General features: G+C 48.7%; 1 protein-coding gene across 1 annotated transcript in view; it reads right to left on the bottom strand.

The window, feature by feature from the left end:
- Positions 1-25,662, bottom strand: part of HSPH1 (heat shock protein family H (Hsp110) member 1) — a 2,244,846-nt gene that overhangs the window by 1,593,353 nt on the left and 625,831 nt on the right. Inside the window, exon 4 of the mRNA XM_069639955.1 lies at positions 7,468-7,590. Coding sequence (XP_069496056.1) covers positions 7,468-7,590 — 123 coding nt within the window. The remainder of the gene's footprint in view (positions 1-7,467; positions 7,591-25,662) is intronic.

Raw genomic sequence — 25,662 nt, 5'->3', positions numbered from 1 at the left:
GTTCTGGTGTATCGGGAGATCGCAGCAAGATGAATCTTGATGGACGCGTGTGCCAGACCAGCTTTGGCCAGCGTCAGCAGGTACGGCAGCACTTGGGGAGCCGTAATCCGTAGAGGGTTAATCTTCTGTGCGTGGCACCAGACAGAAAACCTCTTCCATTTGTGTCCGTAGCATTTAAGAGTCGAGGACGCCCTGGCCTTTGCAAGAACCTCTCTGCAATCGGCCGGTATGTCGTATCCTCCAAACTCTAGCGCTGCAGGAGCCAGGCCTGCAAGTTCAGCGACTTCGGGTCGTGGTGGAGGATGGCGCCTCCTTCCCTGGAGAGTAGATCCGCGTCCGCCGGCAGCTTGATTGGCGGGGACGCCGACAAGTCCAGAAGGTCCGGGAACCATATCTGCCTCGGCCACGCAGGTGCGACGAGGATCATCCTGCACCGTGACCTCTTGAGCTGGTTGACGAGCCGGATTAGCAGAGGCAAGGGAGGGAACGCGTAGAGGAACAGGCCCTCCCAGGGGAACGAGAAAGCATCGCCCATGCTCCTCGTCTGGGGAAACCTGCTGGCGAACCTCCGGCACTTGGTGTTCGTCGCCGTCGCGAACAGGTCGATCTGGGGTGTGCCCCACCGTCGGAAGAGGCGATCCACCAGATCCTGCCGTAGTTCCCACTCGTGGCACGAGCGCAGCTCCCTGCTGAGTGAGTCGGCGATGGTGTTTTTTATCCCTGCCAGATGAAACGGCACCAGAAGAATCCCTTGGGCGACGGCCCAATGCCACAGGTCCTGCGCCTCCTTGGACAGCGCTGGGGACCTGGTTCCGCCCTGTTTCCTGATGTAAAACATGGTGGTGGTGTTGTCGGTGAAGATCCTCACCACCTTGCCCTTGAGGGACGGAAGGAAGGACCTGAGGGCCCAAAACACTGCACGGAGCTCCAGGACGTTGATATGCAGGGACTTCTCCGTCGGGAGCCAGAGTCCCCTTGCGTGCAGATTTTCGGTGTGCGCTCCCCACCCTTCTAGGGAGGCATCTGTGGTCACAGTCACCTGGTGGGCTGGGGTCTGGAAGTCCATGCCCGCCGTCAGATGCGCGCGGGTGCCCCACCACCGTATCGCTCGTCGGAAACTCTCGTCGAGCTTGATCCTTTCCTCGAAGCTGCCCGTCGTCTGGATCCAGCGCGCATCCAGGAACTCTTGCAACGGGCGCATCCGGAGCCTGCACATGGGAATGAGGTAGATGCAGGAAGACATCATCCCGAGGAGGGACTTGATGGACCTCACCTTGGCCGCGTCGGCCACCAACATCCGTTGCACCTTGCCCAGGATGGTCCTGGTCCTCTCCTCCGACGGGGAGGCCAGAAGGGACACTGTGTCGAGCCTCGCTCCCAGAAACAGTGCGACTTGCGCGGGCACCAGGTGGGATTTGGCGTAGTTCACGGAGAATCCCAGGTCCGTGAGGAGTTGGACGGTCCTTGCCGTGTGGACCACGGCGAGCTCCCTCGTCTTGGCGCGGATGAGCCAGTCGTCCAGGTAGGGGTAGACGTGAATCCCCTCGCGGCGCAGCTGCGCCGCCACCGGTGCGAGGCACTTGGTGAAAACCCTGGGTGCCGACCGCAGTCCGAAGGGAAGGGCTTTGAACTGGTAATGACGCCCTTGGACCACGAATCTGAGGAATTTTCGGTGCCCCTTTAGGATGGGAATGTGGAAGTAGGCATCCTCCAAATCCAACGACGATAGGAAGTCTCCTTCCTCCAGCTGACCCAGGACGTGCTGGAGGGTGACCATCCGGAACTTCTGCGCCTTGATGAACTTGTTCAGGCGTCGCAGGTCCAGGATGGGGCGCCATCCTCCCGTCTTCTTCTTCACGAGGAAGTAACGCGAGTAGACTCCGGAGCCCCGAAGCCTCTTTGGGACGAGTTCGATGGCGCCCTTTCTGAGCATCGCCTTTACCTCCAGGAGAAGTTGAGGGACGTGAAGTTCTTTCCTGGCCACGGGGGGGACGCGCGGGCACCTTCTTTGAAACTCGAGCGCGTGGCCCCGGGCCAGGGCGTCCAGCACCCAACGGTCGGTGGAGATGGACTCCCACACGCTGACGAAGCCCGCCAGCCGGCCTCCCACCGGGGTGCTTCGGTGGGGGCCCGACCCCACGGCCGGTTCAATCCTGCTTGGACGCGGCCTTGCCGCCTTGGCCTCCTTGGCGACGACGGCGGGGTCCGCCAGACTTGCCTCGTCCTCTGTAGGCCTCTTGCGACGACGAGCGGGCCGCTTGACGGTAGGAAGCGAAACCGCTGCCGGAACCTTTGGAGGCGCCCTTGCCTCCGCCGCTCCGAAAGGGCGTCCGCCGTTGCTGCAGTACTCCAAGGGCCCGGGCCGTCTCAGTATCCGCCTTGATGGCCTGAAGGGAATCGTCCACTGTCTTCCCAAACAGGTTGTTCCCGTCGAAGGGCATGTCCAGGACCCTGGTCTGGACGTCCTGCCGAAAGTCCGTAGCCTTGAGCCATCCGCGACGTCGAAGGCAAACGCCGTTGCCCATCTGGCGGAACCCGGTGTCGGCGATGTCCGTCGCCACGGTGATGGCGTGGTCCGAGGCCACCTCACCTTCCTGCAGGATCTCAAGGGCCTCCGCCCTCTTGTCGTCCGGCAGAAAATCCAGCAGGGGAGCTATCTTGTACCAGAGTTCCCTGTCGTAGCGGGCCACGATAGCCAAGGCGTTGGCCGCTTTAATCGTCGTCGCCGCCGACGAGATGACTCTGCGCCCCATGGCATCCAATTTCTTTCCCTCGCCGTCCGGCGGGGAAGTCGACGTGGAGGCCGCACCCCCCCCCGCTTTCTTCCTGGCTGCCGCGGAGACGACGGAGTCCGGGGTAGGCTGCGCCCGGAGGCATAGGGGGCCCGAGTCCGGGACCCGGTACTTTTTCTCGTACCGGTCTCTTTTCGCTGGCGTCGTGGAAGGGTTCTTGAGGAGGGAAAGGCCCTCATCCCAAATGTCGTCCAACAGAGGCACTGCGAGGACCGTCTTCCTCTTGGTCTCGCGCCGTTGGTAAAGGAAGCCTTCCTTTTTCTTCTCCTCAGGGCAGAGTTGGAAAAGCTCGGATGCCCTGGCGATCATTGAGTGGAACGATCCAATCTCGTCGGGCGGAGAAGCCCTGGTGGGAGGCGACGACGGAAAATCCTCGTCGTATGCCTCGTCGTCCGTACCCGTCGCTGCCGTGTCAGTCCCCGTATCATCCCCTCGGGTGGACGGGGAGGAGGGCTGGACGGGGCGCGACGGTTGAAAAGGAGGCGGTGGATGAATCCTTCTTTTCTTGGTAGGGGGAACACCAGAAGGTCCCGGTTCTGGATCCCCCGACGGGAGAGGTTCCTCCGTCGGTAACGGTAGTCTCGTCCTTATCTCGGAGCATAAGGACTGTATAGCCAACAAAATGGCCGCTGAGTTGTCTTGCGGCGCTGGCAGAGGGGAATCCGACGGGCGAGCAGGGGCCCCGTCGGTATCCTCGACGATGTCGTCGTCGTCACCTGCGTCGGGGCCCATTCCGACGGGCTGGTCTTGTTCCACGCCTAGGCCGTGGCTTAAGACCTCGATCAGTTCCTCTTCTGAGGTTGAGGCCGAATCTACGCCGACGCCCTGCCCCCCCTTCTTCCCCACGGAGGGTTTCACGGGGGTCCTATCGATGGGCACGAAAGAAGACTCCCTCCGAGGAGGCAGGGAGATTCTGGGCCCCGAGGCCGCCACCACTGGTGCAGCCTCCACAGGCTGGGCCAGGGCCGCCGCGACCGTTTCGATAGAGGGCTTGGTCGAATGGATCAAGGCCTTCACCACCTTAGGTGCGCTCACCGCCTTATCCTTGAGGGAGGGGGCACTGCCACGCTCCTCCTCTGCCTTAGAGCTCGACCGGGGTCTCTCCAGGAGCTTCGCCGGGTGCTCGGCCTTCCTCTTACCCGACCCAGAGCGTTGGCTCGTGGTTGATGGTGCCGGGGAGGGTGCGCCCTGCCTGGCGCCCGTAGAGCCCGACCGTTCGGCGCTCCCGGTGCCAGCGGACTCGCGGTGCTTGGCCTTATGTTGGGCCCCCGTCGCCGGGGCGCCCTCAAAGGTCTTAGAAGACCGCTCAGATTTCTTCTTCTTCTCGCCAGACGGGCTCTTACCCTCCAGCCAGCTGGCGAGACGTTGATGGCGGTCCTTCATGGTCCGTTCCGACATGTTGCCGCAAAACGCACAGTCCTTCTCCACGTGCGTCTTGTCCCCATGAAGGCAGTAAAGGCAGAAAGAGTGTTCGTCCTCCTTGAAGACGTTCTGCAGCTGGCATCCAGGGCAGGCCCTGAACAGCTTTCCGGGCGTCGAGCTTCCCTTCTCCTGGGCCATCTCCGAGACCGGGCCTGAGAAGCTTCTGGAGTCCTCCGAAGCGTAGCTCGACGAAATCTTCACCCTTGAGGGGCACAGATGAATCCGACACGGGTCCCCGTTGATCGGATGTAGGATCGGTGGAGCTTGAGGCTCTTTTGACCGAAAGAATCGAAGTTTTTGTGAAAAAGCGCGAAAAAATAGCACTAACGCTCGAGAGCAATAGCACGAGGATCCCAACACATGAACGTGCGGTAAAAATCTGAAGATGGCTGCCAGAGGCGGTGCTTAGGTAGAGGGCAGTCATTGGCTGTGGTCAGTATGACGCAGAGACCAGTGATTGGTTATTACTACGAAAGACAGATCAGAAACGAAACTGATACTGGTTTTTTCTTTACCGAGGATTCCCAGCCTGACGACGGGGAATATTCATGAGCATGTGAATCCATGCCAGACCCCATGCTGGAGAAAAGGTGCGCTCCTTAAAACCCAAGCAGGGTTCAACCTTCTTGGCTATCTGGCCCACTGTAGCTCTGTACAGCGAATTAGACCAGAGAAGGGGTCCTGGCTTGCAGTTAGGGTGAACTGGTTGGTCCCACCAGCTCAAGGGAAGAAGTTTCCTGGAGGATCTTCTCTGTCGTCGGATTCTGATGATTCGGACCTGCAGCAGGGCTTCACTGGGCGGTTCAGTCATTTAAGGGGCCCTCTTCCATTAGCTCCTCGTTGGTTCTTTCGTTCCAGTGGTGACTCTGCCTTTCCAGTCCCAGAGACCTGCTTTTTATGCAGTTTTCCCCCATTCATACAGCCTACCTATCAATCACACAGCAGGGTGGCTGTCCTGGCAAGGACACTCCCTTTGGCTAATCAAACAAGAGTGCGACTTGGGTTACCAAGGGAACCCATGGCAGGTGTCCTAAGACCTCTCCCTCACATCCTGCCTACCCAGACTTTCAGTCACAGTGTGATGCACTGGAAGCATGTTGAACACATTGGCCGAGAGCTCTACCGACACCAATATATTAAAGGTGGCTGGCCAGCTCATCATTTGCACTACAGCTCAGCACCATGGAAATGTGCAGGTCACCTTTGAGAATAAGGCAGTCTGCCCATTTCCAAAAAATAAGTTATGTAAAAATATCATATCCTCTACTTTATTTTTAGATTCCTCATTTTTGAGGATCTGGGCCAATATATACATTTTTTTAAACATTAAAAATACTCACTATATTATAGGGAAAGGAGAGAGGGGGGAGTGATGGGTAAGATGGGTAGTGGTAAGCAGAGGGAGAGCAGTGAGTCCGTGGGGAAGCGGTGGGGAAGAGGGCAGAGAGGACAGAGTGGGGTGGTGGGCCACAAAAGAGCTGGGGCAGCGGCCCAGAAAGCAGAGGGAGCGCCGGCTACAGGGGGAGCAGATAGGGAGAAAAAGGATGAGGGAAGAGTGCGATAGAATGGGAGAAGGCACACAAGGTGCAGATGTAGCAAGAAAGAATGAAGTACTGTAGCGTGAGGGAGGAATTTGGGAGCATAAGGTGCAAGTATGATTTCGAGTGTGACAGGGACTGGGGAGTGCAAATTGTGACTTGGCAGTGTGACAGCACTTGAGTATGTGCATGACACAGTGAGAGGTGCAGGAGTATAAGTTGTGATGGGAAATTGGCGAATCTGAGGGGTGTTGGTGAGAGGTATGTGGGCGTCTGGGGGATTGGGGAACATAGAAGGAGAATATTTCCACCATTATAACTGATACTGATCAATACAGTAATGCACAGTAAACTAAAAACGTAGCGCAAAACAAACACTTCTGTCAAGACAGGACTCTTCCAATTAAATGGATACAAAAGGAATACATAATGACTACCTGGCTCTCTTGTAGTGCTACACACTGCCTCTTTCCTGCAATGCGCAAATCCTACACCCTCCAATTAATAAACAACGTGCCACAAAAATGCTGCAATAAATAAGTTTGTGCTGCAAAATTTGCTTTTTTATGCCACAAAATTTACCATTTCATGTTGCAATATCCTGGAGGGTCTCTCAGAGTGGGCATTAGCTACAGAGCAGCTTAGAAGGACTGCTCCTTTCCATCACTGCCTCGCTTGTGGCTCGGTGGAGGACTAGGCACAGAGAAGCACTGAAGGTACTGAAATGCAGAGATTTTTTGGATATCCTGATACTTAACAAATGTGTGTGAACAGAGGCATATTAGAATAGTCCTAGCATCCTTGTGATAAAGGTGCTATCTAAGCAAAGGCATTCCTTCTCGGCCAGTTCCTACACGGGGTCAAAATAATTTAATAAAGAGCAGGAGCCATGTGTATGGGTCGCAGGGTTGGAGCGCACATGACATTTCCTTTGTGAATTCCAAGTACTTTCAGGCGGGTGTAGCCAACAATGTCAAGAAACCAGCACTGTTCTAGAAGATGCAGTAAACAGTGAGCGATTATCGCGGCACTAAAAGATCTGTGCTGGGACTTGGGCCCTCGTGGTATAAGCTTTTTCACATGAGGGCAGGCAGGGTGCAAAATGTGCACTCGCCACTAGCCATTGGCTAGTGATATTTAACTGTTGGAGAATAGAAACAACTATGTGCTTTGTGTATGCATACAATGGTGGTGGCAAGTGACTTTTTCATGGCTGGCTAGTAGCTAGCAACCTACAGGGCGGCTAATGATTTTAACTTTCCAGCTGTGTGAGTGCAATTCTTGCGCTCTTTTGGAAACCCACAATTCATGTTTACATTTTCTGTGTCTACTAAATGTTCTAAGGGATGGTTGGGCCCTTTTAAGCCAATGCAAGGCTGAACTGTAATAATGAATAAATAACGATGCCCACTTCAGGCTCCACAGCTGCCTCCTACTACAAGATGGCAGTATGGTCAAACCAAACATGAACAAAGGGAACACCCAAGAAACATGCACCTGAAAAAACTCTAGGAAGCCGAAGAGGACTCATGCTAGCTTAACTACAGCAAGAAATAAGAAAATAATAAGAAAAAGGAATAATGAAATAACCCACAGTTCACACAAAAACCAACGCAGGTTTGGACCAAAAATTGCACTGTAATGTTAAACATCTAATAGTCGTTCGCAATAAAGACATAATAAATTATCATCATTCAAACTGCAAGAGAACTTACGGAAATAACGCAGTCTGTCACTGGTTTCTTGAGGTTGGTTTCCGCAGTTTCCTTTAACTTAGTCAAAAGCATTGCAGTTATCTGCTCCACACTAAAGAAATCCTCCGCATCCATGTACATAACCTACAGAAGAAAACAATTACTGTTGGAGGCACGAAGTGAGAGAAGTAACAAACTTATTTCTATGTAGTTTGATACATTCATCAGATATCCTCTGAATAACATACACGTTAATCTATTTATGAACAGAGAATGATTTATGTTTAAACATATATTAAAGCAAGACTTTAACCATGGTTGCGTTAGTATCATTCAGAAAGCTAATAAGTGCCAAAAACCACCAGTCAAATGCATATCAATTTTTTTAATTAAAGCATTTATCATAAATTAATAACATTTTTACTTAGACTTTCCAACAATTTGTCTTTTTCACCAAGCCAAACATTTTCAGTTTGCTATAGGTCCTATTCCATTCCATCGCCTTTATTGATGAAAATGTTATTATCAGTTGTTTTTACTCCTTATTTTCATCTATGTTTGGTTATTTTGTCCGGGTGAGGTTTAAGACTAGTTCACAATCCTTCAGGTTGATCTTGTCCAAATAGGTTTTTTTGTATGACATCTAGGAACGTGCCCAAACCTCTGACAGTTTTTTGTTGTTGAGGACAACATACAGGGCATCCCAGCATGCGTCGGAATCCAAAGCATATGTCGCTGGCAAAGCGAGTAGAAGTGTCCTTTCTCTCTACGATTTTAGCTCTTTACAGAACATCGTCAAGCGTTGCAGTGAATCTACTTCTTTATAGCATAAACTACACTTGTCTTCCACTATACTGTATTTCTTTAGGTACTGTCGAGTTCTTAAGATGTTTAATCTGAGACGGAGTATGGCATCTCGATACTTCGGGTTTTCGCTCTTATTTAGGTAGTTTGGGTGTTTTTTTGAAAAGTTGAATAATTTAGTTGAGAGTGTGTGAAGTTTTGATTTTGCACGTATTTCTTCTGTTTGGGCCCAGTCAATCGCTAGTAGTGCCTCCTTTGCTTTTTTTTAATTTTTATGCAGGATTTCCGTGCTGATACCTGTGTTTTCCATTATTTCTTGGCATTTGTATCTCCAGATGTTAAGGAGGCATGTCTCCAGGATTACATTTTGTGACTTTAACACTTGAAATTGCGGTGGACAGTCAATGAGTTCTGCTTTTCCATAGGTTGTTTAAGTTTTCCAAGCCACTTGCACATGGAGAGAATAAAGTCCCAGTTTGTGCCTTATTACACCACTCGGTACACAATTTGGCAACCTTAAAATTCTTTTCCAGAATCTGGACTCTAATCTGTCCCATGTTTTCCAAGGCATTCTCAGACAACACTCACAGGCATAGGTGATTGTGGGAGTGGCTTTTTGATTATAAAAGTCAATTAGGCATTGTAGTGAGAACTTCCCAACTTTTTTCTTCATGGTTAAAGCCTGGGCTATTAGTTGGTCCATTTTTAGTTCCAGATTAGTTATCCATGGATTATCACCACCATCTGAGCTAATCATGGCTCCTAGATATTTCATGCTGTTAGATATTTTGATTGAGGTGTTATTTAGACACCATTTGAATCCCTTATGTCTTTTTAAGTTTGTTTTCCTGAGAATTAAGATTTCTGATTTCTCTGCATTGATTAGTTGTTTACTGCTGTCAATGTATGCTTGTAAGGCATTTAGCTTTCTTTGTAGACCTATGGGGGTCATGTCCAGCAACATAAGGCCATCTGCGTACAATAGATGACTTATCGCGGTTCCATCTATGCGGGGTGAGCATGATCTATCCGGTTCAAACCAGTTTCGGATGTCATGGATAAAGAAGTTATATAGAATTGAGGGCAAAGGGCACCCTTGCTTCAGCCCTCTTGTTGTTATACTTCTACTAAGGTTGCCTTTAAGATCGAGCCATATTTTTAGGTTGCTATTTGTGTGTAGGGCTATGATTGCCTCTAATAGGTCAGGGGGACAACCCTTGTTCCTGAGTTTTCGCCAAAGGGTTTCTCGGTCGACTCTATCAAAAGCTGATGCCAAATCAATGAAGGCTAAGTATACAGAGTGTTAGTCTTTGGATGTTTTCATTTTCAGTACACTGAGGAGTAGGAGATTTAGGTTGCAGTCTCCCTGTTCCACAAAACCTGTCTGTCTGCGGTTGAAGTTGCCGCTTGTTGAAATTCATTCTTTTAATCTCTTCTGGAGTATTCCTGCGTACACTTTTCTAAGTACGTCTAATAAGGAAATTGAACAGTAGTTTTCTGGTTTCGTCCGATCCCCTTTTTTGAAAATCGGTATAACAATAGCGGTTTTCCACGATTTGTGTATCTGCCGAGTGATGTTAATTCTGTCAAACAGGACGTAACATAAGTCTGCCCACATATCTGGGTTTAGTTTGAGGGTGAAATTCGATAGTCCATCAGGACCCGGGGCACGGGAACCCTTTTTGATGAATGTTAGGATTTCACTCTTGGAAAAGACTATCTTCCATGGATTTCTATTTGGCACTTCTGTTTTCTGTGGTGGCATTTCTTTATTTTGATCAAAAGTTTTACTGAAATGTTGCACCCACTGTGATTCTTGGATTGGGTTTAGTTGTTCTTGTCCTCTTGAATTCATCTGGCTATTTATTAAAGTAAGGCCCCAAAAAAATGTGCCTTTTTATTTTTGGTTGCTCTTATCATATTTTCAGAATCTTGCTGGTATAATTGAGCTCGATGGGCCTTTACCCAGTTTCGATATTTTGCCATGGTTGTTTTTGTTTCAAATTTTTTGTCTATTGTCTCTCTTTTTTATGGCTTGCAATTCTTTAAGCTGTTTTTTCTTTTCTGCTAGCTGTTGGTCATATTGGTGAAGTCTTTTGGCTTGAAGTTTTCTGTGATTTACATCAAGTGTTCTAAATATGTTTAGGCACACTTCATATTCAATATCTGTTTTTTTTGCTCCGTCCATTTTTGTATTGCTTTTTTATAGAAGGTATTTCTTTGTGTGTAAATCGTAGCCTATTTAGACCATTATTAGTGCTGACTTTGTGTGGCCATGTCACTTCCTTTTCATTTTTTAAGTCTCTTATTGAGAGCTTTGGTTGTTCATATATTACAATTAGTTGTTTGTGATCACTTAACGGTATTTATGATTTTCATGGATGTTATTTGTTGATATGTGAAGGAGTCAAAGAAATAATCCAATGTTGCGCTTGCGTTATATGAAGACCATGTGGGAGCTCCTGTTAGATCTCCTTTAACATTTCCATTTACCATTTTCAGATCTCTTATTTTAATTTCATTCAGCCATTGTTTGGATCGAGTTGTTTTTGGCTGTTGATGTACTCTGTCATCTGTGTTGTTTGCTTTTAAGCAGTCAATGGGCCTCATCACGACCCAGGCGGTAAGTTACCGCCTGGGCCGTGACTTTACCACCATGGCGTAAACTACGTTTACGCCATGGTGGTTGGCGGATTTACCGCCCCATTCGGACCTTGGCGGGGCGGTAAGTCCCCAATCCCCATTTACCCTTCCCCATTCCCATTTTTGCCCCATAGGGCATAATGGGAGTGGGGAAGGCGTTAATTACGCCACCATAAATTACGGTGGCGTAATTAACTCCATGGTCCCTTAGCGCCATGGATTTTAACACCTGCTAAAAGCAGGTGTTAAATTCGCCATGGCGCTAAGGGACCTCGTACTCAGGCGGTAAGGGTCGGCGCTGTTTACGGCGCCGTAAACCCCTTACCGCCTGGGTCGTAATGAGGCCCAATGTTTAGATCACCGCAAATAAACAATCTTTTCGGATGGAATTTTGCTCTGAGGTCATCTACGTTTTTCAAGACTGTCTGTAAGAATTATCTCCTTCTGTTGCCGTACTATTCCAATACAAGTGGAAAAGGATTTGAGTTGTTTTTGTTTCCATTTTTGTTATTTCTTGATCATCTTACATTATCACAATTTGTATTAGAGGAGACAGTGATAAACTTCGTATGATTTTTTTTCTTGCAGTGTTTTTTATAATCGTTAATAACCCTGCCGAAGGTCTCCCCATGGCTCCCTTATATGCTTTGTTTAGCAAACAGAAGCGGCCATCAATGAAGGGAGTATTTTGTAGCCAACATTCTTCGATACATATTATGTCAGCAATCAGGAGTTCTTGATTTATATTTTCAAACAGGTGTTTGAAACCTCTTGAGTTACATGAAGCTATTTGTAGCTTTTTTTTATCTTGTTGATGGTCGATCTATTGTTTGATATGACTTGCAAAAGTTGTTGATAACCATTCCCAAGATGCTTTGTTGTCTATTTTAGTAGTCATTTTCAGAGAATTTGCGGCGCTTACTGTCTCAATTACCTCATGGGTTCTTTTTTACAATGATGCGAAGGGCCCTCGGGCCTCGTAAAAATTGTTGGCGAAAATCTGATAGGTTCGGTGTTTATGGCGTTCTCTGTTTCATCAATGGACTTCCTTTTTTGAGCAACTTTGGTCTCATTTATTTGCTAGGCAATGTCTTTCGGTGTCCATGGCACTCTCCTGGTGTATTTCAAGTTCAAATCCTAAAATCATTAGATCTTCCATCGTTGAGTTAATTAAATTTCTTAATTGTCTTGGAGGCAAGATGTATATGTATGAAGTCTGTTTGTGTTTCAATCGGAAAGGCCACTATTTTGATGTCTTTTGGCTCTATCCCTCACAGGTGAGGCACTGAGTGTATTAGCCTCATCAAATTTGCTCCGTTCAAAATCAGACCATTTGCCTTCAAGATTCGCTAAAGCGTTAATTTGGGCCCTTCTCTGGATTCTCTGTTCGTTTTGGGCACTGACTTCTTGGATTTTTGAATTTATTTTTGTGTATTGCTTGCAAGGGGTCTATTCGGAACATAGGCCTTTTTGGAGTGCACAACCATGGCATCCATTATTTGTCTTTGTTTAATCTCATGTTTCTGTTTATTTGCCAAGTATTCTCTCTTTGTTTTTAAGGTTTCCAAGGTTATTGATTGAGAGGTTGGAGTCCTCCGTTCTTCGCTGTCATCAGCTGAGCATTGGGGTTCCTCAGATTCATCAGCACTCTCTACCTCTATGATACTCTCCTCTGCATAGATTGAGACATCAAATAGAGCCTCTTGGTCTCTATCCGCTGTACTTTTCATTTCATTCCCATTTGACAGAATGTTAGTAAATTGTCTTGTATTTGTTTTCATGTGTGGTTCTTTGTCCTCTTGTTGTACAATGAGTTTATTTTGAGATGATTCTGTATCATGAGCTGGTTCTTTCATCAGTTTTATATTTCTGCTGAAGTTCCTAGCTGCTGCATTACAAGACAGTTTTACGGTAGGTCCATTCTGTTTTTGTATTGTGGTTCCACAGTTTTTTCCCTGGCTCCAGACTCCTTCCCTTTTCCTTCACCAGTTACTTTTATCGGTTCAAATAATGCAAAGACATCTTTTGTTGATTTGCTTGTTCCTGTGGATTCACCCCCGATGGCACACAAGCCAGACATCTGTGATTGTACAGTTTTCTGTGTTTCCGGTTGTGTGGTGGTTTTACCATTTTTCAGCAGTGATTGGAGAGGTATTTGGTTCACATCAGAAGGATCTTGGGCCATACAGTTCACAAGTAGCACGGTTTTTGTATTTGCTGGTTTGTTGTAAAGCATATTTGAACCTCGGGCTTGTGAGACACTTTCTGAAAGTGAGATGTCATTTATTGTTTCCGTCCTTTCATTGTGTCTCGACATGTCTTCATTACGATCTGGCTTTAGTAGCTTAACTATGTCTCTGAAGCCATTTAGTAAGGCTCTTTTGTCCTCGCGCGCATCCTCCATTAATTCAATCAGGGTTTTGAAGATGACATTTTCGGACTCTTTTTCTCTAGATCTTTGCTCTTTGGTGGCTTCAATGTACGACTCTATATAAACTTTGACTGCATGGGTGCTAGTAAAGTGGTCTGGTCTTTGTAGTTTTCATGCAAGCCTTCGTAAAATTTAAGGAAAGTGGCCAATGTTATTGTCAACATTGATCCGACCGCCGTTTGTAACTTGGTACATTGGTCTGCACATACTTGAGTTTGATCTTTTGTTGTTGCTTGCAGATGGCTTTTGTATTTCTCTAATGATTTGGGAATTTTGTATTGTCGTTTGACTGTTTCCCTTGGTTCCATTTTATGCTGCAATCCATTTCTTCGGAAACTTCGCTGTAAGATGATTTAGTGGTGTCAATTGTGCTTATTTCAATGTGATTTTTGGTCACTGACTTCGTTGTCGGTTGAATATGAATTGTTTGCGCTAAGGGGCATTCCTCAATTAGTGCTGAAATATCAGTTGGTGCAAGATTTATTGTGCCTGTTTTTGCTTTTTTTGTGGGCCATGAGTAATGGATTGATTAACTTCCACTTCTACAATTGGTCGTTTTTCTCTCCGGCCATATGGAGATGTTTCAGGATGGTTTACGGGCGCAGGGTTTAGGCTTCCTTTGTTGTAGTCCTTTGTTGTGGAAGTGGACATAGAAGTGTTGTAGGGCTTATTCTGAGATCCTACATCTTCTGCATTCAGTGGGGGGCCAGCTGGCTTTTTGTTTGGACTTTTTTGTGCCAGAGGTGCACTATTTCTCTGAGGTTCCGGGTGGTCTGGGTGTCCCAAAACTGCTGCTTTTGGGCTATTGTGCACAAGTTCATTTCGCCCTGATACTTGAAGTAATTTGTTGTCCATTATTTCCCTCCATGTATGCGAGTCAGCTTGTACCAGGGTGACCCCTTTTTGAGATGTAGTGACAGTTTCTTTGTTTATAGATGGTTGCTCCTTTGGATTGAAGTGACATCTAATTTATTTCAACTCAGAAAGTGATTTTGTCCGAATTATTTGCTTAGCCCATTGCGATTTTGTCTGGCTGGTTGTGGGGGCCAGCATAACTTTTTCGTTTGTATGTGATCTCTCTTTAGGAGGTATTAACATTTTTTTGTGTTTTGATTTAATGTTGGTTTATTTTTTTGGAACGGTGTCGGTTTCCTGTGAAGAATTTTCTGTTTGGTAGAAGTTTTTGCAGCTTTTAGGCGATTTGTGACAGTTTTTTCCTTTTCAGGCACATATTGGTTTTCTTTTTGTGCACCTGGATGGGCTGCACTAGTCTTGTTGTTGGAAGCACGATCTTTAATGAGGGACTCTGTTTCTTCCATTAAGGGCTCAAAGAAGATGCCCATAGCATCCATATATCCTGGCGATTCCTCTTCCCGAGGATTAACCAGCATTTGTCTTTCTTGCTGTACATTTTCTGAGATATTTTTATGTAGATGTGTCCAGCTGTTTGTAAGCAGGACTTGTACCACTGGGGTATTCACAAGCAAACCGCTTCGGTCATGCTCGCGTAGGCCGGTCCCGATGCCAGCACAGGCTCCCTCCCTGCTTGGCACGCCCCCTTCTTCTGAGCTTGTGCACACCGCCACCAGCGGCGCACAGCTAAAACCCTGCGCAAGCGCGAGCTGGACTGCAATGGACGAACACGGCTGATCGTCACAAGCCGACGCCGACGAAAGGTAAGCCACGGGGTGGACATGGGGGAGTCAAAGTTTGTTTGCGATTCAAAAGATTGCTCACCTTCTGTTTCCTGATGTCCGTGGACATGGGCAATTGATATGCCCATTTTGCCCCCCCCCACGATCCCGTGCCTCGAGGCAAGCATCCTTTTCGCTGGGCCAGGCTTGGACGGGCACGGGCTCTCATCAAAGCCTGCTCTTGCTGTTGGTGTTTGGTGTTTTCGTGCGGCTACGGGTTCTGGTAGCAATGTTGACGGTGTCAGGGGGGCAATTCCATGACTCAGCCCCCTCAGCTAACTCTCAGCCAACACTCTGCGAACGCTCCACGCCCTAGTGGTGGTTTTATAAGAAGCAGGTGAAGAAGCAGGAAGCAGGTAATGGAGCAGGTAGACAGACTCAGCCTCTGTAGCACAGGAAGTTGCTCCAACCAACACTCAACCAACGCTCTGAGTCTTACTGGTGGTTTTATAAGAAGCAGGTGAAGCATGAAGCAGGTAATGGAGGAAGTAGACAGACTTAGTGTCTGTAGCGCAGGAAGTTGCTCCAACCAACAATCAGCCAACACTCCGTGGACGCTCCGCATCTTAGTGGTGGTTTTATAAGAAGCAGGTGAAGAAGCAGGAAGCAGGTAATGGAGCAGGTAGACAGACTCAGCCTCTGTAGCGCAGGCAGTTGCTCCAACCAACCAACATTTGCTATTGACATTTTGAGTTCAGACATGGTGCATGTTGCCAGGCACTCGAGAGTTAATGAGTGCAGCCCCCGCCGTTGGGGAGGCGGAGTTATTGTATTGGGGAGCGGGAAGGAGAAACGGGGAGTTCTGGGTAAGGCGCGAGGGCGCCAGTTCCTGTTAGAGATTAGATGAATAAAGAAGTTGTTACATCCACTCCGTGTGCGCGTCCTCCTTACTGGCCCTTCTGAGAGGGTAACACTGGCGACGAGGTCTTCCAGTGCGCACCGCGGAGTCCTCCTCCTCCTTGGCAATCCGCCACGCTCGTGCTCGGCAGGCCTACCGGCTCCTCCGCCGCATGCACCTCCTCCTGCTCCTTCAGTGGCCGCACACGTGCCACCACCTTCCTCTTTCCGCTACATCGGGGATTTTTACCACGTGCACTCCGGCAACTGAAGTACGCCACGGCCTGACTCACCTCCTCCCGACGAGCTACCGTCGCACGTCGCCATGAGCAGAAGGGGCTCCACCTCAGGGTCCGGGCCCAGCTCACCTCAACTGCCCCGTGCGACGCAACCGATTCAACTACGCCTACCCCCACCTTTCACCATGACCCCACAGTCCACAAAAGGGCCGCGATGGACTGACTGGATGGAAGATTTTCAACACTACGTACGGGGGTCCGGCGATGGCGAATCGCCCAACATCAGGGACATTTTCCTCAACCTGGTGGGGGGAGAGATCAAAACCGTGGTGAAAACGATTCCCGCTGCAGAACAAAACACCTTCAAGAACTTGATCAAGGCGCTAGACAAGCTCCTCATAATTGAAGTCAACCGTGACTATGAACGCTACTTATTCAACAAGTGCACCCAAATGCCACAAGAGACGGTAGATGAGTTCATCACCCGCCTTCGGGTAAAAGGAGCGAACTGTCAATTTGACGCGTATTCACTGGAAGAAGCCATTAGACTGAGGGTCATCGAAGGGTGCCTGTCTCCGGCCCTCAAGAAACAGCTCCTGAAGAAACCTCTCACTATCCAAGAGGTGAGTGAACTAGCCCGCATTCACGAGAGGGTGGACGCCCAGGCCACATCCATGTGCAATCCGGCCCACTCCAAATTGGACACTGCTGAAACCGTCGCGGCGCTGCAGCCATCCCGCCCGGGAGATAGAGGCCCATACCCGTACAGGACGCAGCCCACGCAAGCTCCTCGTCTACAGCGGCAGTGTTATCGATGTGGGATGTCGTTCCCCCATGCCGGAGCGTGTCCAGCGCTATCACAACGATGCTCAAATTGCGGGAGAGAGGGCCACTTCCAGTCCGTATGCCGGGAGGGCATACCATTCCCGCCGGTGAGACCCCTCACACAGGCCAGGATGCCTTTCCGTCCGCCGTCCCCACAATACCACCAGCCCAGATTCGGCCAACCAGGAGGGGGACAGAGGCGGTACATCAGAGCCATCGATGAGTATCAAACCCAAGGTTACCCGATGCAACCTGAACAACCGGATCAGCCACAAGCTCTCACCGACGAATATGACCACCCCCCGACTTCAGATATGGGTCTGCCTACCATGACGTGCAAGATGCGGCATACGATCCGCCATACGACATGTATGACCAGGACGAATTCGTCAACCTGATACAGGACACCGAAGAAGCCAGAGAGGCCCCCAAAATCCCTGTCAAGATGGGCAATCAACAGTTCCTTTTCATGATCGACTCAGGCGCCACCGTCAACATCATGGGTGAACAGGACTACGCCAAAATTCTGAACCCACCAGCACTGGAGGCCCCCCGTTCCAGAATTTTCCAGTGGGGTGCCGCAACGCCCCTACAGGCTGTGGGATGTTTCACTCAACGCTTCCTCCTGAACGGCCGGCAGATCGACACGACTATCCACGTCATCCGGTCGCTCACCAAAAGCCGATGCCTCCTCAGTTACCACACGGCATCTCGTCTGGGACTAATCGAAATCCATGTGAGAGCGGGAGACGTCATTGCCGCAACCTCGGACAGCCTGAGCTCGAGAGACTCAGTCGGCACTGTCACGTGCCATCAACCGCAAAATGTGATCACACAGGCCGACGTTGCGAGTGGTTTCCCGAAGCTGTGCAAAGGCCTGGGCAAGCTCAAGGCCCCCCCCATCCGGCTACACATCGACCCTTCGGTGACCCCCGTCCCGCAACACCCTCGGAGAGTTGGATTTCGCCTACAGACGGCAATGTCGGAGGCACTTCACCAACTGCTCTCCGACGGTATTATCGAACCAGCCACCGGGCCAACGCCGTGGGTGTCACCACTTGTGATCGTGCCCAAGGAAGGGGGCAAGATACGTCTGTGCGTTGACATGAGGGTGGCAAACACCGCCATCCAACGGGAGAGACATCCAGGACTGTGCATCGAGGACATGATCGTCCAACTGAACAACGCCCAGATGTTCTCCAAGCTCGACCTCAATCAAGGTTACCATCAGTTGGAGCTGCATCCGGAGTCCAGACCCATCACCACATTCGCCACCCACGATGGCCTCTACAGATACCGGCGGCTGAACTTTGGGATCTCGTCCGCCGCTGAAATTTTTCAGGAGGCCATCCGGCAGGTAATCAGACCCATCAAAGGCACCCTAAATTACAGCGACGATATCCTCGTGTTCGGATCGACGAAAGAGGCCCACGACCGAGCCCTCCTTGCCACGTGCACGGCACTCCAAGACGCGGGTCTCACCCTCAACATCTCCAAATGCAGATTCAGTAAATCGAAGCTGAAATTCTTCGGTCACATCTTCTCCCGTGAAGGGATGCTCCCGGACCCTGACAAGGTCGACACCATTACCAACCTGAGCGAGCCGCGGCAAGTGGCCGAAGTCCGTTCGTTCCTCGGCATGGCGGGGTATTGTGCCAGATACATACCCCACTACGCGTCCCTCACGGATCCACTACGTAAACTCCTGCAAAAGGAAGCAGCCTTCGAGTGGACCCCCGCGTGTCGTGCGGCATTCTCTGACATCAAGCGTGCCCTGGCGGAGGCACACCGATTGGCGTACTTCAACCCGTCATGGCACACCGAAATTGTCGTGGACGCTAGCCCGGTGGGCCTCGGCGCCATCTTGGCCCAGACCAGCGGGGAGGACATTCACCCACGACATGTGATCGCATATGCGAGCAGGGCGCTGTCCGCCCCGGAACTTGCCTATTCCCAGGCGGAAAAGGAGAGTTTGGCAGCTGTATGGGCCTGCGAACATTTCCACAATTTCGTCATTGGCAAAAAGTTTACGCTCATCACTGATCACCAGGCCCTGTTGTCCCTGTTTGGGAACCCTCACACCAAGATGCCCCCTAGGATCGAGAGGTGGGGCATCCGCCTGCAAGAATACAACTATGACATAGTACACCGCCCCGGGGGTTACCTCAACCCCGCTGACTACTTGTCACGACACCCCGTCGGGGCGCCAGTGACCCGGGAGGGTGACGTCGCCTACGTACAGTTCATCTCCACCAACTCACTGCCACCCGCGATGTCCCTCGAGAGAGTTGCAGCCGCATCGGCGGCCGACCCGACCATGGCCCTCGCCATCAGCCTCACCTCCGCCAACAAGTGGCACGACCACCGCAGAGCGACGCTGGCGCACCCGGGGGCATGCAAACAGGAAATTGAGTGGCTGGCCAGGATACACAGGGAGCTGGCTGTGAAGGACAACGACATCCTCCTCAGAGGGTGCAAGATCGTCATCCCCACCACGCTACGGAACGAGGTCGTGCACATAGCACATGAGGGCCACAGGGGCGCGGACAACACAAAGAAACAGCTGAGGTGCCATGTCTGGTTCCCCTTCCTGGACACGGCAGTAGAAGAATGGGTGAGAAACTGCCATGCATGTCAGTGCACTGCCCCTCCAGAACACCCTCCCCCGCTACAATATACACAGATTCCAGAACGCCCGTGGGAGCGCGTAGCAATGGATTTTTACGGGCCGACGGAAGCTGGCGATTACCTCCTGCTTCTCATAGACGAGCACTCAAGGTTCCCGATAGTCAAATCCGTCACCACCACTGCATTCCCACAGGTAGCGGCGGTGATAGAAGAGGCATTCAGCGAGTGGGGGATCCCGAAGATGGTCAAATCTGACAATGGACCGCCATTCTGTGGCTACGAATTCAGGACACTAGCAGAACACCTAGGGTTTAAACACATGAAGGTGACCCCTCGCCACCCACAAGCGAATGGCATGGCCGAACGCTTCATGGCGTCCATCAAAAAAACACGACAAAGAGCCATGCTGGAGGCAGTCGACCCTCACCAGGCGTTGTGCCGACTCTTAAGGGATTATAGAAACACCCCACACGAAGCCACGAACAAGACGCCTGCTGAACTAATGCTTCGATACAAGGTGAGAACCCGCATACCTCACAACTTGTCACCGGAAGAACCGCCTGACATAGAGGTGCTCCAAAAGGATGCAGAGGTAAAAGAAAAAGCGAGATGGGACACTGACTCACGCCGCCATGCGACGCAGCCAGACTTCCACGTAGGGGACGAAGTGCTCGTACAACAACCAACCCTCAGGAAGACAGATCCGCGGTTTGCCCCAAGCCCCATGAGGGTAACCGCAGTCAACGGCACTATGGTGACAGCGGAGGACCAACATCGAGCTGTCACCAGGAACTGTCAACACTTCAAACACTACAACAGACGAGAGGGATCAGGAGGGCCCCAAAGGTCTGTCTCTCCAGAACCTCAAGAGCCGCGGGATGACCCGTGGATTCCCCCGGGAAGAGACCCGGACGAGCCGAGTCAGGAAGAAGGTGCCCCGGAAACCCCGGGACCAAGCGCCCTTGACGAGAGGCCTCGGAGAGTCGTCAAGAAGCCGGTGAGACTAGTTGAAGAGTGTTGACTCTGATGTTTGGACATATTGTTCGGGGGTGGTGTTGCCAGGCACTTGAGAGTTAATGAGTGCAGCCCCCGCCGTTGGGGAGGCGGAGTTATTGTATTGGGGAGCGGGAAGGAGAAACGGGGAGTTCTGGGTAAGGCGCGAGGGCGCCAGTTCCTGTTAGAGATTAGATGAATAAAGAAGTTGTTACATCCACTCCGTGTGCGCGTCCTCCTTACTGGCCCTTCTGAGAGGGTAACAGTGCACAGCTACAGTTCATCGAAGGGAGCGGAGGCAGCAGTTTCTGCAGTGCTGGTTGCTTGCTTTTTACCTGCGATTCCTCTAAGCTCTGAACATGCCCTACTTCCTTCTGGGTGCTGCTCAGAAGGATATTGGCACACACAGGCAATATCACCTTCAAGCAATCATAACGGATCATGCCATAGCAGTTTGTTGTCATTTGCGGTCTCTGTTAAGAAAGCTAAATTATACCAATTAGTGTTGATATTCTGGTCTAGTACTGTTAACCCCACAAAGTGAGGGAGACCTTACAAACATTTTAATTTGCTGTCAAAGTATTTTGGGTAGGCACATTTCCTGGTCAGCCTCTTAGACTTTAGCAATGTGAACATTACCCTTTAAGGGAAGAACACCATTACAATATTATGTGCTTGGCCTGCAAAGAAATATGGGTACGGAAATATTTCTCGCACTACTTCTAAATTGGGGCAACATATGTTCAGAAATCTACAATGTTCGCAAGCAATCAGAAACTAGCTGTTCATCCAGCTATGTTTGTAATGCCCTTTGTAAATGTGTGTCTTGAACAAGGGGTCGTCCCTGGGGCATTGATGTCCTCTGTGAATACCCCTCTCTCTTGAAGAAATCCTCTTTAGATCCACGAGTGTTACAAACCTATAGACCAATCGCCGGCCTGTCTTGGCCAGTAAAAATTCTAGAAACGTTGTCACATGCAATCTTTGCAATATAAGACATTTAAATGACTGTAAGTGCACCGCAAGTATGCCGCTGTAGGGCTGTGTTCTGCTGTCCTCCTTCTACTCCTGCAACGGTCAGCAAGGAGAAGGGTCTGCCGCATGGAAACACTGCATATTTAATTCACAACTTCATCCAAACCCTGCCTATTGGCCACGCCCACCTCCTCCCAGCATCCCATATCAGCATTGTGCACGTGCATCGCAAGTGTGTATGGTTGGGCTGTTTGGATGTGCGGTGGTGCAGGTGGGCGTATTGTTTATTCTACTTAATAGTGAAATCCATTGCTGCTCATCTACTGAATTAATTGACTTTGTACGTTTTTCAGACTGTTTTTGGACTCTTACGCAGCAACTCCTGCTTTTGCCAATCTAACCGTGCTGTTGCTTAAAACTTGTGTGAAAAAGGCCTCGAGCAACCTGACACTTACTATGGGCTACTATAGCTGTGTACTATCCACAGTCTGACTCGTGTCTGTTTGTTTTTTTCCCAGAGGGTGCACAAGAGCCATCTAACGACCTGCTTTTCCTTGCTCTATTACGCAGCTACTGAATGGTGGTTTGTGTTTTTGAAATTGTCTATTTAATCATTTGAGTTATATTGAGGCAACTTGTCAAGTGTTGAGTCTGCATTCAAGACTTTGAATGTTGTCTTTGTGTTTTGCTTTACAGAGTGGTATGGTCAGCTTTTCTAAATATGGTGGGAAGCTTGCGCAGTGGGAAATGTCTATCTGAGGGTAATGTGCAACTAGACTGAACACCACAGGCCCCATATCACGAATCCAGGGATGACCCTGGAATCGATTTCACTCAGCATTTAATGTTGAATGAACGTGTCATGGATTCTGATACTACGCCATATAGCCAACAATCTCTTGCAGTAGAACCCAATAATAGAATCTGCAGACAGAGTATCTTGACACGGGCGCAGATGCATGCTCAGCTTTTTGCGTCTTCCGGGCACTGTGAGGAAGAAACCCAGGGCACAGCATTAAATCCTTCCATGACTGCGAATTGCTTGGTGAGTTCGTCCTCTCACTTATGCCAGGAAGAACAATTCAATAATTGTCTATCGGATGTGTCTATATTGCCACCAACCCTCCAAGCTGAATGGGGCAAGCGTTTTAGTGTTTCGCTTGGGCCTTCATCTCCAGCTTCGTTGTTACCTTCTGAAGTGGAAGAAATATGCTTGCACAACTTCAACGGGGAATGAGGGTCACAATACTCGCCACGGCAGGTCTTATGTAAACCTGACCGAGCGTCCCTCAACAAGTTAATAGTAAGGACCAAAATGCTTTAATACAACATACCTGTAGCGTTGGCTCATGTGCGAATAATGACCCTGACAGTCTATCCTTTCCTGTGATAACCTGGATTCTCAATCTGCTCGATAAAGGACATGAGAAGATGGACTTAGACAGCATCAAACTCTCTATTGTGGACCTAGCGAAAAATTGAGTAGTCTGGAGGGCTTCATGTCGGCCCATGCAAACTTTCAGGTTGAGAAAATTATCACCTTGGATTCCACAATAGTCAGCAAACCCATATCCATGTTATGACAGGTACACACATGTCATGAACCTATTCTCAAGTAGCCTAAGCAGGTGATGAAAACAGTGATCTACAGGGTGACTCACCATCTTCTAACTTGCTTGAAGCGGTGAACTTAAATGCTGCAAAATTGGAAGGCCAACGCTGCATGGTGATCTTAGGGAACCTATATCACAGGGTTACGAATTCGGGGCAATAGCCGAGCCACAGGCAGATGCGCCTAACAATCCTTCCCCACTTACTGAGATTATTGAGCAATTAGAAAAAGACAAAGCTGACGTTCTTGCTGTAAATGAGTCCATCACATCTAATGACTCAATTCACTCAACTGCAAAGTTATATTCTCATAAACTCAAGTGTGCACATGCGCAAGCTCTCAAACGCAAGAATAACACAAGAAAAAGCAAGCTCTACAAGAAAGAAATACCAATTATTAAAGTCCAAGGTCACAACTCAAATACAAAAAATGTATGTAACATCTCGACGATGTAATTGTAGACCTCAACCAATTAAATGGAGAATCTGAAACACTACTGAATATATACAAACAGGATGTCAAGGACACAGAAAAAAAGGTGAGTTGCTAACTAATTCCATAACTCCAGCGGGTTTTTCTCAATCTATTATTGCTGACATTCATGGGTCACTACCTTACTTACCGCCTTCTGCTTCTACACTTGTCAAGAACTCATCAAAACCCATCATAACTGCGAAATCTCAATGTCAATTGTCGCAATTCTATGCGATCACTTGCAACAAACAAATTAGATTGGTTAACACAGGAAGCACTGTTACTGTGCTGACTAACACGTCACCACCCCGGACACTAGGGCAACGTTTGCCTCAAGGAAGCTTAAAAGAAGGCCTCCAGGCAAATGCAATGGCGGCTCTAGGAATGGAATCTGAATCAGTGACTTCTAAGGTGTAATGAATTGCATGTCTGATTTACCTCACAGATCCCGAAAGAAGTGTTCATTAATAATATCCTTGAGGTTGGCAACTCCTTACCGTCCCTAATTGTAGACAAATATTTGGAGTCAAACACCCCCAATGGCTTTGTTATCAAATCAGTTGATGTCCTACCGTCTTCGCACTCTGACAATATTACCAATGGAACTGGGGTCACACTGGACACCCCTAACATTTTGGGATGGACCAGTGACCCAGAGAAAAATGGTTCACAAAGAATAAATCGTTCTTTTATATTTAATACATTCAGATATAGTCCCCAACTTCGAACTTTGCACTCAGAAGACATTGAGTGAATTAGACTGTCGAACCATAATAATTATCGAATGATATGCGGTCCCCATTCGCATATCATCAAAAAACTGTTGTGGGATCATAGAGCGGATTTCGGATTGCGAGGTTTATCTCTTTGTTTATTCCTATCATCGGTAGAAGAAAATTAATTCTTAGCAATTGCCTGTAATGGTTCCAGCTAGCAAAAACCCGTCCATTAAACCAGATGGCTCTCAATCTAACATTGATGTAATAGCCCAGTTGACTTAAATGGTTGGGTCTCCCTCAGGTTTAACTTGGTTGCTCCATTGTTGGCCACAATTTTTGAAATGATCAAAGCCAATAAGCAAGCGTAGCCATGCACCACTAAAAATTGCATCTTGGAACTGTTGTGGTTATGCAAACAAACCTATGGCTCAGTTCTCTGCCTAGCAATGAGACACCCATAATTCTTATTGTCCAAGAAACTATTAATACCAAGCCCTATGGTGTAGATGGTTTTACCACTTATTGCCTCCCGGCAGTTCAGGGGATCCGGTAGACCTTCAGGCGTATTGGAGGTTCTAGTAAATAATATAGTTAACACCCAATCTACAATGATCTCATGTCAAAATTAAATATTGGTAATCAAATACTCTCAGTCAATCTTTCGATTACTTTTTTAATTATATGTATTTACTGCAATCCGGCCAAAACGCCTCTCGATGACTTTTTTAACCGATTGGATGCTGTCTTGGAAGAGGCCTTTCCTAATAATCCAGACTATTACATCATAGTGGAGACTTTAACTCCATGTGTCTGAATCCAACTTTATTATTGCATCCCCCGGCCATTCATAGTCTACGTTCTACCCTCTTCCAGAGAGGTAAATTGTGGGTATAATATTTAAATGACTGGAACTTACATCTGGTGAAATTCCAGAGTGGTTCTCACTCTGGCACCTGGAAAAGGGGTCTGGAATCTTCATATATCGATTACTTCTTTATCTCATCTAACGTGCTTGAGATGGTTGATCTGGTAACTTTTCTGGAAATACCTTAAGCGATCATTTGCCTATTATTTTACGAGTCAATTTGAAAATGGAATTACTCTCCACTGACTCAACTTTGGCTGTGGTCCAGACAGACCGACTGCTTACCTCAGTACATTGGCATCCTAGGTTATGCAGAGAACTCACTTAATCTGTCAACAGTGACTCATGGCGCATCTTTAAAGAGAAAGTTGTAAAAACGTAGTTATTAAAACCCATCTACATGAACTAATGGTTAGAACTAAGAGTCGTTCCAGGACTTACTAGCATCCACATAATGTTTCTCATCACAAACGCATC

This window comes from Ambystoma mexicanum, chromosome 7q (assembly GCF_040938575.1).
Source record: "Ambystoma mexicanum isolate Mex_15411 chromosome 7q, UKY_AmexF1_1, whole genome shotgun sequence".
In the NCBI taxonomy this organism is placed as follows: Eukaryota; Metazoa; Chordata; class Amphibia; order Caudata; family Ambystomatidae; genus Ambystoma; species Ambystoma mexicanum.
Note: the sequence above shows the minus strand (reverse complement) of the source record. Positions and strands in the feature narration are given on the sequence as shown.